Source organism: Tachysurus vachellii, chromosome 1 (genome assembly GCF_030014155.1).
Source record: "Tachysurus vachellii isolate PV-2020 chromosome 1, HZAU_Pvac_v1, whole genome shotgun sequence".
In the NCBI taxonomy this organism is placed as follows: Eukaryota; Metazoa; Chordata; class Actinopteri; order Siluriformes; family Bagridae; genus Tachysurus; species Tachysurus vachellii.
The window spans coordinates 11,879,992-11,896,243 of NC_083460.1; the positions used below are offsets into that span (position 1 = coordinate 11,879,992).

At 43.6% G+C, this 16,252-nt stretch overlaps 1 protein-coding gene across 4 annotated transcripts in view; it reads left to right on the forward strand.

The window, feature by feature from the left end:
* dip2cb (disco-interacting protein 2 homolog Cb) overlaps window positions 1-16,252 on the forward strand; it is a 56,976-nt gene that overhangs the window by 35,589 nt on the left and 5,135 nt on the right. For all 4 annotated transcript variants that reach the window (XM_060872355.1, XM_060872375.1, XM_060872366.1 and 1 more), the window contains exons 23-32: window positions 8-209; window positions 7,690-7,787; window positions 9,228-9,308; window positions 9,432-9,555; window positions 10,870-10,991; window positions 12,652-12,763; window positions 12,846-12,955; window positions 14,267-14,397; window positions 15,224-15,392; window positions 15,548-15,718. In XM_060872355.1, coding sequence (XP_060728338.1) covers window positions 8-209; window positions 7,690-7,787; window positions 9,228-9,308; window positions 9,432-9,555; window positions 10,870-10,991; window positions 12,652-12,763; window positions 12,846-12,955; window positions 14,267-14,397; window positions 15,224-15,392; window positions 15,548-15,718 — 1,320 coding nt within the window. The remainder of the gene's footprint in view (window positions 1-7; window positions 210-7,689; window positions 7,788-9,227; window positions 9,309-9,431; window positions 9,556-10,869; window positions 10,992-12,651; window positions 12,764-12,845; window positions 12,956-14,266; window positions 14,398-15,223; window positions 15,393-15,547; window positions 15,719-16,252) is intronic.

The following is a 16,252-nucleotide window of genomic DNA, read 5'->3' on the forward strand; positions in this document are numbered from 1 at the left end:
TGTCTAGGCTATAGATAGTATCCATCAGGTTGGTGTGTATTGCCTGGCACTGGTTCCATCTAATACTCTGCCTAAAACTCCTCTTGGAGGAATCCACCTGTCTGAGACGAAGCAGCTGTTTCAGGATGGAGCGCTGCACCCCTGTAACGTCCTCATGTGCCCTCATTCCTGCGTCACCAACCTGCCTAAACCTCGACAGAAACAACCTGGTAAACATCATTTTTGTACAGGTGGACTGTGCTTGTGTGTGTGTGTGTGTGTGTGTGTAGGCACTGTGCTTGTGTGTGTGTGTGTGTGTGTGTGTGTAGGCACTGTGCTTGAGTGTAGGGACTGTGCTTGTGTGTGTGTGTGTAGGGACTGTGCTTGTGTGTGTGTGTATGGACTGTGCTTGTGTGTGTGTGTATGGACTGTGCTTGTGTGTGTGTGTATGGACTGTGCTTGTGTGTGTGTGTATGGACTGTGCTTGTGTGTGTGTGTATGGACTGTGCTTGTGTGTGTGTGTGTGTATGGACTGTGCTTGTGTGTGTGTGTGTGTATGGACTGTGCTTGTGTGTGTGTGTGTGTGTATGGACTGTGCTTGTGTGTGTGTGTGTGTGTATGGACTGTGCTTGTGTGTGTGTGTGTGTATGGACTGTGCTTGTGTGTGTGTGTGTGTGTGTGTGTGTGTGTGTATGGACTGTGCTTGTGTGTGTGTGTATGGACTGTGCTTGTGTGTGTGTGTATGGACTGTGCTTGTGTGTGTGTGTATGGACTGTGCTTGTGTGTGTGTGTATGGACTGTGCTTGTGTGTGTGTGTATGGACTGTGCTTGTGTGTGTGTATGGACTGTGCTTGAGTGTGTGTGTATGGACTGTGCTTGTGTGTGTGTGTGTGTGTATGGACTGTGCTTGTGTGTGTGTGTGTATGGACTGTGCTTGTGTGTGTGTGTGTATGGACTGTGCTTGTGTGTGTGTATGGACTGTGCTTGTGTGTGTGTATGGACTGTGCTTGTGTGTGTGTATGGACTGTGCTTGTGTGTGTGTATGGACTGTGCTTGTGTGTGCTTGTGTGTGTGTATGGACTGTGCTTGTGTGTGTGTATGGACTGTGCTTGTGTGTGTGTGTGTGTATGGACTGTGCTTGTGTGTGTGTATGGACAGTGCTTGTGTGTGTATGTGTATGGACAGTGCTTGTGTGTGTGTGTGTGTGTATGGACAGTGCTTGTGTGTGTGTGTATGGACAGTGCTTGTGTGTGTGTGTATGGACTGTGCTTGTGTGTGTGTGTGTGTGTGTAGGGACTGTGCTTGTGTGTGTGTGTAGGGACTGTGCTTGTGTGTGTGTGTGTAGGGACTGTGCTTGTGTGTGTGTGTGTGTGTGTGTGTAGGGACTGTGCTTGTGTGTGTGTGTGTAGGGACTGTGCTTGTGTGTGTGTGTGTAGGGACTGTGCTTGTGTGTGTGTGTGTATGGACTGTGCTTGTGTGTGTGTATGGACTGTGCTTGTGTGTGTGTATGGACTGTGCTTGTGTGTGTGTATGGACTGTGCTTGTGTGTGCTTGTGTGTGTGTATGGACTGTGCTTGTGTGTGTGTGTGTGTATGGACTGTGCTTGTGTGTGTGTATGGACTGTGCTTGTGTGTGTGTATGGACTGTGCTTGTGTGTGTGTATGGACTGTGCTTGTGTGTGTGTGTATGGACTGTGCTTGTGTGTGTGTGTATGGACTGTGCTTGTGTGTGTGTATGGACTGTGCTTGTGTGTGTGTGTATGGACTGTGCTTGTGTGTGTGTGTATGGACTGTGCTTGTGTGTGTGTATGGACTGTGCTTGTGTGTGTGTGTGTGTATGGACTGTGCTTGTGTGTGTGTGTATGGACTGTGCTTGTGTGTGTGTGTGTGTGTATGGACTGTGCTTGTGTGTGTGTGTGTGTGTATGGACTGTGCGTGTGTGTGTGTGTGTGTGTGTGTGTGTATGGACTGTGCTTGTGTGTGTGTGTATGGACTGTGCTTGTGTGTGTGTGTGTATGGACTGTGCTTGTGTGTGTGTGTATGGACTGTGCTTGTGTGTGTGTGTGTGTGTATGGACTGTGCTTGTGTGTGTGTGTATGGACTGTGCTTGTGTGTGTGTATGGACTGTGCTTGTGTGTGTGTATGGACTGTGCTTGTGTGTGTGTATGGACTGTGCTTGTGTGTGTGTATGGACTGTGCTTGTGTGTGCTTGTGTGTGTGTATGGACTGTGCTTGTGTGTGCTTGTGTGTGTGTATGGACTGTGCTTGTGTGTGTGTGTGTATGGACTGTGCTTGTGTGTGTGTGTGTATGGACTGTGCTTGTGTGTGTGTATGGACAGTGCTTGTGTGTGTATGTGTATGGACAGTGCTTGTGTGTGTGTGTGTGTGTATGGACAGTGCTTGTGTGTGTGTGTATGGACAGTGCTTGTGTGTGTGTGTATGGACAGTGCTTGTGTGTGTGTGTATGGACTGTGCTTGTGTGTGTGTGTGTGTGTGTAGGGACTGTGCTTGTGTGTGTGTGTAGGGACTGTGCTTGTGTGTGTGTGTGTAGGGACTGTGCTTGTGTGTGTGTGTGTGTGTGTGTGTGTGTAGGGACTGTGCTTGTGTGTGTGTGTGTAGGGACTGTGCTTGTGTGTGTGTGTGTATGGACTGTGCTTGTGTGTGTGTATGGACTGTGCTTGTGTGTGTGTATGGACTGTGCTTGTGTGTGTGTATGGACTGTGCTTGTGTGTGCTTGTGTGTGTGTATGGAGTGTGCTTGTGTGTGTGTATGGACTGTGCTTGTGTGTGTGTATGGACTGTGCTTGTGTGTGTGTGTGTGTATGGACTGTGCTTGTGTGTGTGTATGGACAGTGCTTGTGTGTGTATGGACTGTGCTTGTGTGTGTGTGTGTATGGACAGTGCTTGTGTGTGTGTGTGTGTGTATGGACAGTGCTTGTGTGTGTGTGTATGGACTGTGCTTGTGTGTGTGTGTGTGTGTAGGGACTGTGCTTGTGTGTGTGTGTAGGGACTGTGCTTGTGTGTGTGTGTAGGGACTGTGCTTGTGTGTGTGTGTGTGTGTGTGTAGGGACTGTGCTTGTGTGTGTGTGTGTAGGGACTGTGCTTGTGTGTGTGTGTGTATGGACTGTGCTTGTGTGTGTGTGTGTATGGACTGTGCTTGTGTGTGTGTGTATGGACTGTGCTTGTGTGTGTGTGTGTATGGACTGTGCTTTTGTGTGTGTGGAGGGACTGTGCTTGTGTGTGTGTGTGGAGGGACTGTGCTTGTGTGTGTGTGTGTGTGTGTGTGTGGAGGGACTGTGTGTGTGTGTGGAGGGACTGTGTGTGTGTGTGGAGGGACTGTGTGTGTGTGGAGGGACTGTGTGTGTGTGGAGGGACTGTGTGTGTGTGGAGGGACTGTGTGTGTGTGTGGAGGGACTGTGTGTGTGTGGAGGGACTGTGTGTGTGTGGAGGGACTGTGTGTGTGTGGAGGGACTGTGTGTGTGTGGAGGGACTGTGTGTGTGTGGAGGGACTGTGTGTGTGTGGAGGGACTGTGTGTGTGTGGAGGGACTGTGTGTGTGTGTGGAGGGACTGTGCTTGTGTGTGTGTGGAGGGACTGTGCTTGTGTGTGTGTGGAGGGACTGTGTGTGTGTGTGTGGAGGGACTGTGCTTGTGTGTGTGTGGAGGGACTGTGCTTGTGTGTGTGTGGAGGGACTGTGCTTGTGTGTGTGGAGGGACTGTGCTTGTGTGTGTGTGGAGGGACTGTGCTTGTGTGTGTGTGTGTGTGTGGAGGGACTGTGCTTGTGTGTGTGTGGAGGGACTGTGCTTGTGTGTGTGTGTGGAGGGACTGTGCGTGTGTGTGTGTGTGTGGAGGGACTGTGCGTGTGTGTGTGTGTGGAGGGACTGTGCGTGTGTGTGTCGAGGGACTGAGCGTGTGTGTGTGTGTGGAGGGACTGTGCGTGTGTGTGTGTGTGTGGAGGGACTGTGCTTGTGTGTGTGTGTGTGTGTGGAGGGACTGTGCTTGTGTGTGTGTGTGTGGAGGGACTGTGCTTGTGTGTGTGTGTGGAGGGACTGTGTGTGTGTGTGTGTGTGTGTGTGTGTGGAGGGACTGTGCTTGTGTGTGTGTGGAGGGACTGTGCTTGTGTGTGTGTGTGTGTGTGTGTGTGTGTGTGGAGGGACTGTGCTTGTGTGTGTGTGTGTGTGTGTGGAGGGACTGTGCTTGTGTGTGTGTGTGTGTGTGGAGGGACTGTGCTTGTGTGTGTGGAGGGACTGTGCTTGTGTGTGTGTGGAGGGACTGTGTGTGTGTGTGGAGGGACTGTGCTTGTGTGTGTGGAGGGACTGTGCTTGTGTGTGTGTGTGTGTGTGTGGAGGGACTGTGCTTGTGTGTGTGTGTGTGTGTGGAGGGACTGTGCTTGTGTGTGTGTGTGTGTGTGTGTGTGTGTGGAGGGACTGTGCTTGTGTGTGTGTGTGTGTGTGGAGGGACTGTGCTTGTGTGTGTGGAGGGACTGTGCTTGTGTGTGTGGAGGGAGGCTGTTGGGGTGTGTGTGAGGACGTGTTGTGTGTGTGTGAGGACTGTGCTTGTGTGTGTGTGAGGGACGTGTGTGTGTGTGTGAGGGACTGTGCTTGTGTGTGTGTGTGTGTGGGACTTTGTGTGTGTGGAGGAGGGACTGTGTGTGTGTGGAGGGACTGTGCTTGTGTGTGTGGAGGGACTGTGCTTGTGTGTGTGTGTGTGTGTGTGGAGGGACTGTGCTTGTGTGTGTGTGGAGGGACTGTGCTTGTGTGTGTGTGTGTGTGTGTGTGTGGAGGGACTGTGCTTGTGTGTGTGTGTGTGTGTGTGGAGGGACTGTGCTTGTGTGTGTGGAGGGACTGTGCTTGTGTGTGTGTGTGGAGGGACTGTGCTTGTGTGTGTGTGGAGGGACTGTGTGTGTGTGTGTGTGGAGGGACTGTGCTTGTGTGTGTGGAGGGACTGTGCTTGTGTGTGTGTGTGTGTGTGTGTGTGGAGGGACTGTGCGTGTGTGTGTGTGTGGAGGGACTGTGCTTGTGTGTGTGGAGGGACTGTGCTTGTGTGTGTGTGTGTGTGTGGAGGGACTGTGCTTGTGTGTGTGTGTGTGTGGAGGGACTGTGCTTGTGTGTGTGTGTGTGTGTGTGGAGGGACTGTGCTTGTGTGTGTGTGTGTGTGTGTGTGGAGGGACTGTGCTTGTGTGTGTGGAGGGACTGTGCTTGTGTGTGTGTGTGTGTGGAGGGACTGTGCTTGTGTGTGTGTGGAGGGACTGTGTGTGTGGAGGGACTGTGCTTGTGTGTGTGGAGGGACTGTGCTTGTGTGTGTGTGTGGAGGGACTGTGCGTGTGTGTGTGTGTGTGTGTGTGTGTGGAGGGACTGTGCTTGTGTGTGTGGAGGGACTGTGCTTGTGTGTGTGTGTGGAGGGACTGTGCTTGTGTGTGTGTGTGTGTGTGGAGGGACTGTGCTTGTGTGTGTGGAGGGACTGTGCTTGTGTGTGTGTGTGGAGGGACTGTGCTTGTGTGTGTGTGGAGGGACTGTGCTTGTGTGTGTGTGTGTGTGTGTGTGGAGGGACTGTGCTTGTGTGTGTGTGTGTGTGTGGAGGGACTGTGCTTGTGTGTGTGTGTGTGTGTGGAGGGACTGTGCTTGTGTGTGTGGAGGGACTGTGCTTGTGTGTGTGTGGAGGGACTGTGCTTGTGTGTGTGTGGAGGGACTGTGTGTGTGTGTGTGTGGAGGGACTGTGCTTGTGTGTGTGGAGGGACTGTGCTTGTGTGTGTGTGTGTGTGTGTGGAGGGACTGTGCTTGTGTGTGTGTGTAGGGACTGTGCTTGTGTGTGTATGTGTAAGGACTGTGCTTGTGTGTGTGTTTGGAGGGACTGTGCTTGTGTGTGTGTGTTTGGAGGGACTGTGCTTGTGTGTGTGTGTTTGGAGGGACTGTGCTTGTGTGTGTGTTTGGAGGGACTGTGCTTGTGTGTGTGTTTGGAGGGACTGTGCTTGTGTGTGTGTGTAGGGACTGTGCTTGTGTGTGTGTGTGGAGGGACTGTGCTTGTGTGTGTGGAGGGACTGTGCGCGTGTGTGTGTGTGGAGGGACTGTGCGCGTGTGTGTGTGTGGAGGGACTGTGCTTGTGTGTGTGTGTGTGTGTGTGGAGGGACTGTGCTTGTGTGTGTGTGTGTGTGGAGGGACTGTGCTTGTGTGTGTGTGTGTGTGTGTGTGTGTGTGTGTGTGGAGGGACTGTGCTTGTGTGTGTGTGTGTGTGTGTGGAGGGACTTTGCTTGTGTGTGTGTGTGTGGAGGGACTGTGCTTGTGTGTGTGTGGGTAGGGACTGTGCTTGTGCTCTTTTTAATGTTACACACAAATAACTACGTAGCTATAAAATATGTACTGTGTGTCATCCAATCATAAAAAATGGTCCTTAGTCAGTGATGTTATTATTTTTGACAAACTAATACATTTTTGTAAACTATTAATAAATTCACATATCTGTACATGTAATGGACTGCTTTTTAGGTTTACTCTGAGTTTTTGTCCAGTTTGATTTTCACCCACACTAGAACCAGTGTTGTAATGTAACGGAGTACAAATACTTCGTTACTGTACTTAAGTAGAAATTTCACGTATCTGTAACTTTCACTTTTACTCCACTACATTTCCTAGATAAAATGTAGACTTTTACTACACTATATTTCCACTAAGCATCTTCGTTACTCGTTACTACAAAATAAAATCAGAAGAAATGTGTGCGACTGCAATAAGGGAGGTTTGTCGAACCACTGCTCCTAGATTGCATTACGCTCCGCACGCTCTACAGAGAAGCACAGGTACGCACAGCGTGCACGCGCAGTCAGAGCTGGAGGCGTGTATCTATAACGTTAATCGGCGGAAAGCCGCAAATACGGCAACCAAAAGCAGTGAAATTTCACTATTCTTATGACCAGAGTTGTAGCACAAACAAAATATTAATGCAAACAATGAATTTAATACTAAATAAAAATAACATATTTATTTGGTCTTTGTCTTGTGAATATTTTTTATTAATGACTGCATTCATTGGACACACTGTTTGTAGAGAATGCACACATACATGAACTGATTTGATTCAAGACTGGCATCATTACATCATGCATAAAATTTTGGTGTCCACTTTTGACATTAAATAATACCATAACTTTTGGCTTACTATGTAGTCATATAATATATAATATAAAACTCTTCTTGTTTTAAATTCTCACTGAGGGCTAAAACCCCCTAAAGATGAAATCCTAGAACCGCCCCTGCTCTTATGCCTACCGAAAATCACTGAAATTTTACTTTTTACTTTTACTTCAAATACTTAAGTACATTAAATATCAGAAAATGACTTTTGATACTTAAGTACAGTATATATCAGATACTTTAAGACTTTTACTTGAGTAATATTCTAAAAGGTAACTTTCACTTCTACCAAAGTCTTTTTCTAGTACGATACTTGTACTTTTACTCAAGTATTGCTTTCTAGTACTTTATACAACACACAGTTAGAACTGCATTTTAACTGCTCAAAACACGTGTTAACAAAACGGAAACTGTACAAATGGTGTTTTAAATTGTGTGTCATATTAGAGGTGGAAATGTGGGCAGATGAAGGTTGGATTCCAAGCAGCAGAAGCTTGTTGAGTAAAAAGTGGTACAGACGAGGTTTATGATGCCAAGGTGTGTGTGTGTGTGTGTGTGTGTGTGTGTGTGTGTGTGTGTGTTACAGAGGTTGGCCCTGCCTCTGTTATGGTAGGGAACCTGGTGGCAGGAAAGCGGATGGCGCAGGCCAGTGGGCGAGACCTCAGTCAGGAAGACAATGATCAGGTATGTATGCATGCGCATGTCTGTGTCTGACATTGTGTTATTGTGCTTGAAATTTAAGCTAACAATTTACAGTTGTCAAGAAAAATGTCGACACCTTTGTTTGTGATGGTCTACATAGACAAATAAGAGGATGTCAGACACAAACATCAGTCTCAAATATGTGTAGCTATTTTCTTAGGAATGGAGACCTGCTCATTCCTACAGTTTACCAAGCGACCAATCATGTGGCATCAGTGCAGCATTGGATAGTAATAAACTACAGTATGACCTCAGTGACCTGGTTATGATTACTATTTTATATAGATAGATATATAGATAGAGAGACAGAGAGAAATTCAAGATTTAAAAAAACAAAAAAATATATGCCTTGCTGTTGAAGGAGTTCAGAGAAGAATGGACAGATGTAGGGCTGTGATGCGTCGACACAAATAAACACACTTTACACTCTTCACAGTCATGGGGAGCAGCAAACATCTCAGAATGCACATGAGTCTGAATGGTCTACAACAACAGAAAACCATATTGGGTTCCACTTCTGTCAGCCTATAAATGAAAACTGAAGCTGCAATAAGCAAATACTCACAAAACTAATCAACTAAAGATTGGAACAAAGCCTTGCCTGTCTGATGTCTGATTGATTTCTGTACTGACGTGCAGATGGTAGTGTCAAGGCTGGACCACTGCAGCTCACTGCTGGCAGGTCTCCCTCTGAACACAATTTGTCCTCTGCAAACGATCCAAAATGCAGCTGAAGCAAAGTTCTCACATCCCACCCCACTGCCGCTCTCCCTTCACTGGCTTCCAGTAGCTGCACACATCAGATTCAAAACACTGATGCTTACCTACAAAGCCAAAACTGGAGCAGCTCCCTCTTACCTCATAGCTCTTATCACTCCTCACACTGCACATCACACTCTCAGAGCTACCAGCACTGCTCGACTGGTCCCACCATCTCTCAGGATAAGAGGTAGGTATACAGCAAGCCATGTAGAATGAACTTCCCCTAGATGTCTGAACAGCTGAGTCACTGGCTATCTTCAAACGACGGGTGAAGACCTAACTCTTCCTGATTCTATGAAACTAACCTTTTCCCCCTGTTTTTGTGTATTTGTGCAACAAAAATTGTGCTATAAATTGGGCTGAGATCAGATGAGTCACCTGAGCTGACAGGAAGTCTGTAGTAGCTCTAAGACCTTTGCACTGCAGCCACATGATTGGCAGGCGTTCAGTTGATTATCCACATCAATAAAGTGGATGGTGAATGTATTTTTATGACATTGACTTATTTGTAACAGAACTTACAGGCTGTGTAGTTCATATACAGTAATGCATATGACTGACAATATGTATATGTGTAAGGACATGTATTGAACATGTGTTTTTATTTGGAATATTTTGTGTGTGTGTGTGTGTGTGTGTGTGTGTCTGTGTGTGGTCCAGTTCCTTTTCCTACCTGAGGTGTTGCAGTGGAGAGCTCAAACTACACCTGACCACATACTTTACACGCTCATTAACTCAAGGGTAATACACACACACAATGATGGCCTGACACTGTATACACTGTGTGTGGTTCTTTAGGTATGAGCATAAACTAAACTCACAGCACACTCATTTCTCTCACTTTAAATTGCTTGTGTGTTGTAGGGAACAGTGGGCAGTTCTCTAACATGTCTGCAGCTCCACAAAAGAGCTGAGAAGATTGCTGCACTTCTGTTTGAGAGAGGGCAACTGCGAGAGGGAGATCATGTAGCATTAGTATACCCACCAGGTAGCTTTACATTTTTTTTTTTTTTTTTTTTTAAATTAATTAATACTTGTTTTTGGTTAGTCATAAGTGGAAGAGTAACATTTAAACATCATTGAGATTGGGACCAAAAGTCTACTATTTTTCTATTCTTTTCCAATTTAATACAAAAAAACATTTACAGACAGCTTATTATTAATTGAAATGTTTTCAATAATTTTACTTATTATTATTATTATTATTATTATTATTATTATTATTATTAAAATGTATTGACAAGAATTTCAGACTTTCAGCATTTAGTATGTTGCCTCTTTGCCTTTTTGTGCACTTGAGCCTGCATGGAATCCACAAGGATAAAATATATAAATATGATTAGAACGTTGTGAGTTTGATTCTTAGGTTCACCGAGCTGCTACTGCTGGGTCCCTGAGCAAGGCCTTTATCCCTTACTTGCTGTTGTATAAAATGAGATAAATTGTAAGTCACTTTCTGTCAAATGCCATAAGCATAAGACAATATTGCACATAGTATGATTTTGTAAATAATGTGAGTTGGGATAGTGCACATACTAATACAGTAATACAGTCAGTGTTTATTGTCAGCTCTGCTAAAGTTATAACTTGACGATCACTGGTAAGAAAGACCTCCTGTGGCATTCTGTGGTTGCCTTCGCTGCTCTCAGTCTATGGCTGAACACGCTCCAGTAGGACTCCAGTGTCTTATGCATGGGGTATCACATGTTGTCAGGGATACTGAGAAGTTTCCTTAGCTTTCTCCTCTCAGACACCTCAGCCTGAGACTCCAGTTCCTCTTCGATGAGAGAGCCTGCTTTTCTTATAAGCTTGTTGAGTCTGTTGCCTTCAGCGGGAACCGAGCATGTTGTTTTCCACAGGGCAGGTACAGTCATCATTACCTCAGGCTCAGGTTGAATATGTGCTGAAAAACTGCACACAGCTGAGAAGCACATCCACTGTGTAAGAGACTTAGTCTAGGGCAAAGTCTGTCAGGCCTGCAGCTTTACCAACTGGACTCTGGAGATTGGAGACACGGTGAGTGGTATGCCTCCATGGCATTAGCATACAGCAGTCCACAAACTGTTAAAAAGTGAGTATGCTTGATTTCAGGATGGTGTGGTTGAAATCGCTATGAGGTAGCTATGAGGACACTAGGGTGCAGGGTCTGAAATCTCGCTGTCACTGAGCTGATGTCAACAGCCTTCAACGTATCAGCGCTAGGAGGAATGTAAACTCTGGGCAAATATGGATAGATGAATACCTCAGACTTGTAGAGCCCATTGTAAGTCTGTATGCACTGTTGTGTTTGTGTATGTCACAGGTTTAGATCTGATTGCTGCTTTTTACGGTTGCTTGTATGCCGGCTGTATCCCTATCACAGTTCGGCCGCCTCATCCCCAGAACATCTCTACAACTCTACCAACTGTCAAAATGATTGTGGAGGTAAATACACCAACACACATTCTTACACTGGAACAGGAAATCTGATCATGTGGTTGTGGTGTTTTTTTTTGTTTTGTTTTGTTTTGTTTTTAAACTGTATTATAAGCAGTGTTGTGATTAGTTACTAAGAAATAGTAACTGGTTACAGTTACTAGTTACTTCATTCAAACAGTAACTCAATTACTTTGTTGATTACTTACACCAAAAAGTAATGCATTGGTGTTAAAAGTAACTTTTTAGTTACTTTTTTAAAGAACGTTCTTTAATGTTCCCATTAATGCCCTTTTATGGTCTACACAAACACAAAACTGCTTGTTGATATGTTCCTGGCTAACAGTCCGGTTAAAATCTAGTCACTGTTGTTTGTCGCAGTTGCTGATTATCACAGCTTACATTTGACTAAAAGGTTTTTGTCTTTATGCTCAACTAAAGTGAAATAATGAGCACATTTCCTCTTTGAGAAACTCGTCTTGCTCTCGCCTTGACTCGCCATTACTGCCGCACATATGCGACAATGCGACGCTGCTGTAAACAGGTTAGGCTGTAGGCTACACTTCAGTCTAAATGATTAATTTAAAAAAGTAACAGACAAACGCACCATATGGTAACGGTAACGGAGTTACTTTATTTAAAATGTGTTAGAGTATTATTTACTGTCAAAAGTAACCTCGTTACAATAACGATTTATTATTTATTACTGCCCAACACTGATTATAAGTACAGGTCATTACACAAACTGCATTAGTTCTGGGTCTGGGGTTATCAACTGGGGGACAGAGGTCCGGGTATCAATTTTTTTAGTGGTCCAAGTCAACTAATTATTGCAGCAGAGCAGATCAACATATGAAATGAAAACAAATTGCCCATAGTTCTGTGACTTTAAACTGTAGCTAATCGTCTGCTGCTCTAATCGCATGCATCTTTATGTTATATAACTGAAGCATGCTCATTTGATCAGGGATTAGCTACAGGAAGATTGAGTTTTCACAGACTATCACAGATTTTTGAAGAGGTAAATTGAAGTGTTGGTGCAAAACAAGTACAACCACTTGGAACTCTGATTTATAGCCATAAACTTTAAATCATTCATAGTTCAACACTGAGAGCTAAATATCAGCCATGATAGTGCAGTCAGTTTTTGTTGAATACTCCTGGTTTAAAGTGGAATAATGTCTCCTTTGTAAAGACTTTAATGTTTAGATCACTACAACAATATAACTGATTATTATTTTTTTAATATGGCTTAAATGCCGTGAAAGCCAACATTACACATATGATACACACTGATCAGCCATGACATTAAAATCAGTTGACACGTGAAGTGAAAAGCACTGATTACCACAATGTGTGGTGGCTGGACGACTGGGTTTCTGGTGTGCAGGAGTTAGTACCTAAAAAGATGGTCCAAGGAAGGACAAATAGAGGACCAGCAACAGGGTCATGGAGCAGTAGAGGAAGGTGGATTGTTCTGATGAATCACATTACATCATGTGGAGAGCCAGGTGCTTTTTTCTGGTGGAACCAAGGCAGAGCTACACAATATTAGGCAGATGTTTTAATGTTCTAGCTGATTGATGTATTAAAATTAAAATTACACTGGTAAAATTACAGACTGTAAAAATGATTGTGTTTTCACTTAAACACTATTTTGTGTGTGCAGGTGAGTCATTCGGGGTGTGTCATGACCACACAGGCAATCAGTAAACTTCTGAAGTCTAAAGAAGCATCAGCTGTGGTGGACCTACGATCATGGCCACCTGTCCTGGACACAGGTGTGGGTTGTGTGAGAGAAATATTTACTCCACATATTTCTCTATATATTTCTCTAATATATTTATATTTATGTATATTAAGATGATCTACCAAAGAGACGGTCCCATTTGCTGTATAAGCCATGTGATCCAGAGTCTTTGGCCTACTTAGACTTCAGTGTGTCTACCACTGGCATGCTTGCTGGAGTAAAGGTACACACACACACACTCACACTCACACTCACTCACTCACTCACTCACTCGCACTCACTAATGTGGAAGTATGCACCCTCACACAATCACAAAACATGCTAAGAGATGGACATGACTTGACAATGAGTGTTTTGTACAACACTGGATATGAAATTAAATCTTTACTATAATGTTAAATTACATTTATTAAAGAGTTTATCTGTATAAAGTATAGCTGATTGCATGTGGAATCTGATATGTGGCCAGTGTTGGCTTGTATATATATATATATATATATATATATATATATATATATATATATATAATTATTTATTTATATTCATTTTTGTATTATGCAATTGGTTGTTTCTGTGATTTATGGCATTATACAATGCACAGCAAACCATTAAGCACAAAGTAGTATCACTGACCGTAAAGCAAATTTAAGACCAGATAAATATATTATCAGAATCAACTGTAGCCTGGTAATCGAAAAAGACCTGTAAGCTCAAAGGTAATATCCACATCCTTTCACACTTGCTGGTGCATTTGGAGAAGTCTGAATACAAGTGAAAGTGATGCTTTGGGTTTGTTTGCTGTTCGGGTTAGTTTCACATAACAAACGCTGGCTGAGAGGTTAGTACAGTTAAACATGTGCTTGTGAAACCCTTTCAATTATTGGTCTGAAATTCAGTCAAGATGTTAAGGAATCTTCTCATAGATATGACACAAATCATCCAAGCAAAAAGAACACAGTCAGCATTTTATAAATAACTGGTTTAATCCATGGATCTATCTGACATGTGTTTTACATTTACATTGTTCTTTATATTTGTTTCCTTTACATATTATGTATGTTTGTATGTTGCAACTTCTGTCCTTTGGCTCAGTTTGTGCCTTATGGGTCTTTTTTCATGGCCAGAAATAGAAAATAATCAATTGACTTGATATCTTATTATTGCCAGATATACATTTAGATCCATTTCACAGAAGGAACTTAACAAGGAACTGAAAATATCCAGAACGTCATCGAAATAAAGAATGTCTGCTCGTGTCTGTTGCTTATAAATATAGGCATTTTAAATCAGAAAGCGTTTGCAATCGATTAATAATAATAATTATACCCCAAAATTGTCCATTTTCTCATGACCCCTTGGAATGATTGGCTTATGTTAAAAAATGAATTTAGATTCTGCAGCTCAGTGTGATCCATTGATGTAAATGAGTAGTATAGTGTTACTGTAGTCGGAATAGTTTGATCATTATCTGGTGGTGATAACGATCACAACGACATTTGTCTCCTTTTTTTTTCTGTCTCTCTTCACCCTGCAGATGTCTCACAGTGCTACCAGTGCTTTATGTCGCTCTATAAAGTTGCAATGTGAGCTTTATCCTTCCCGTGAAGTAGCTGTGTGTTTGGATCCCTACTGTGGATTGGGCTTTGTCATCTGGTGCCTCTGCAGGTACAGAACACATTATATATTAAGAAGCTAGTCGTAAAACATAGGAAAAGTGAAAAGATCAAATGTTATTGTCCTATTGCAAAGCTCTTGCTGCTTAGGATAGATTGAGTCTTGATGTAATAGAGAGTAGGGAGAGAGATAACAGAGTAATATGGGACCCTACAGACTGAATACATTTTCGAGACATGGGTCTCTTAAGGAAACTGGCCAGAGAATGTATGTTGCACAGGATAAGCGAGCTCTTTAGGAACTACAGTGATGACACAGTTTCCACAATGTTTTCACAAAGAACCTCCTACAGTAGCTCAATCAGTAACACTAGTATTATTGCATTACCTCCTCATATAAAACTAATCCTGATTAGGGTCATTGGTGGCACCAAAGAGGGTCTAGCAGGGACTTTAGCATCCCCAAGAAAGAACAAAGCTCCCCATAGCACCCCAAACATTTTTGTCTTAAAGCAATAATGTAAAGACTGTGTTCTAATTAATAATTTGGTTCATAATTTTAAAGAACAAATGAACGTGTGTGTAATGTCATGTTATGTGCTTTTATGTATCTATGCAAAATCGTTTTTCGTGCTTCTTTAATTTCATAAAATGAAAAAAAAAAAAAAATTATAATAATAAAAATGTTAAAAAACATAAGGCCAAGACGCTATTTTGCGAATGTTCTTTGTAATGGCTCAGCTTCCTGTAAATAAACTCTGCATAAGCACCTGCATTAAAAAATTCTCTGGTGCCGCCTCTGCTTAGGGCTTAAAGTGTTTTTATGTTCTGTTTATATTGTTTTTAATTAATGTAATGTGTGGAATTTGTGTGTGCAGTGTATACGCAGGTCACCAGTCCATACTGATCCCTCCAGCTGAGTTAGAGGTAACCCCGGCCCTGTGGTTGCTCTCCGTCAGCCAGTTTAAAGTGAGAGACACTTTCTGTTCTTACTCGGTCATGGAGCTCTGTACCAAGACCCTTGGCACGCTCACTAACTCACTCAAGGTGTGCATCCACACACACACACACAAAGTAAAGCACAAGATTCATGTGTATACTTCCACTGACAGGTTGCACAGATATCATTTCATATATAAACACTACTTCTAATGACAGTATTGACAACTTTTTCTGTTCCTCTGTTTGTATCTGACTCTCAGGCACGAGGACTGGACCTGTCCCGTGTACGCACGTGTGTGGTGGTGGCAGAGGAGAGACCTCGCATCTCTCTGACTCAGTCCTTCTCCAAGCTTTTTAAAGACGTTGGGCTTCACCCTCGTGCTGTCAGTACTTCCTTTGGCTGCAGGGTGAATCTTGCTGTGTGTCTGCAGGTCAGTTAATATCTCAGTCAGTGCACACGAACAGCAGACTGTTTTAAATTGAAATCTTTATCAAAAAAAGAATCGAACTTCCTAACTTTCATGATTTCGTTGTGATTATAATGAATGCAATATAGTAAATACATTGACTGTATAAAGCTGAATAAATTGGTAACCTTGGAGAATCCCTGGGTGAAATATAAGAAAAAAAAGATTGTAGACAGCCAACCATTACAACTATATTTGGGTGTAGCCACAAACAGTCTGGTCCCAAAGATGGAAGCACACAGATGTATAGAATGTTTTTGTATGCATTAGCATTATAGGCTAATAGAGGCCCAAACCAGTTCCAGTATGACAATGTCCCTGGACACAAAGTGAGGTCAGAGAAGACATGGTTTATAAAGGTTAGAGTGGACGAACTGGTGTCCTGCACTGACCATGACTCCATGGCCTCAGGCCTCCTCAACACCTCAGCGCCTCGCCTCACTAATGATCTTGTGATTGAATCTAATGGTTATTATAACAATATACAAGGAACTATTT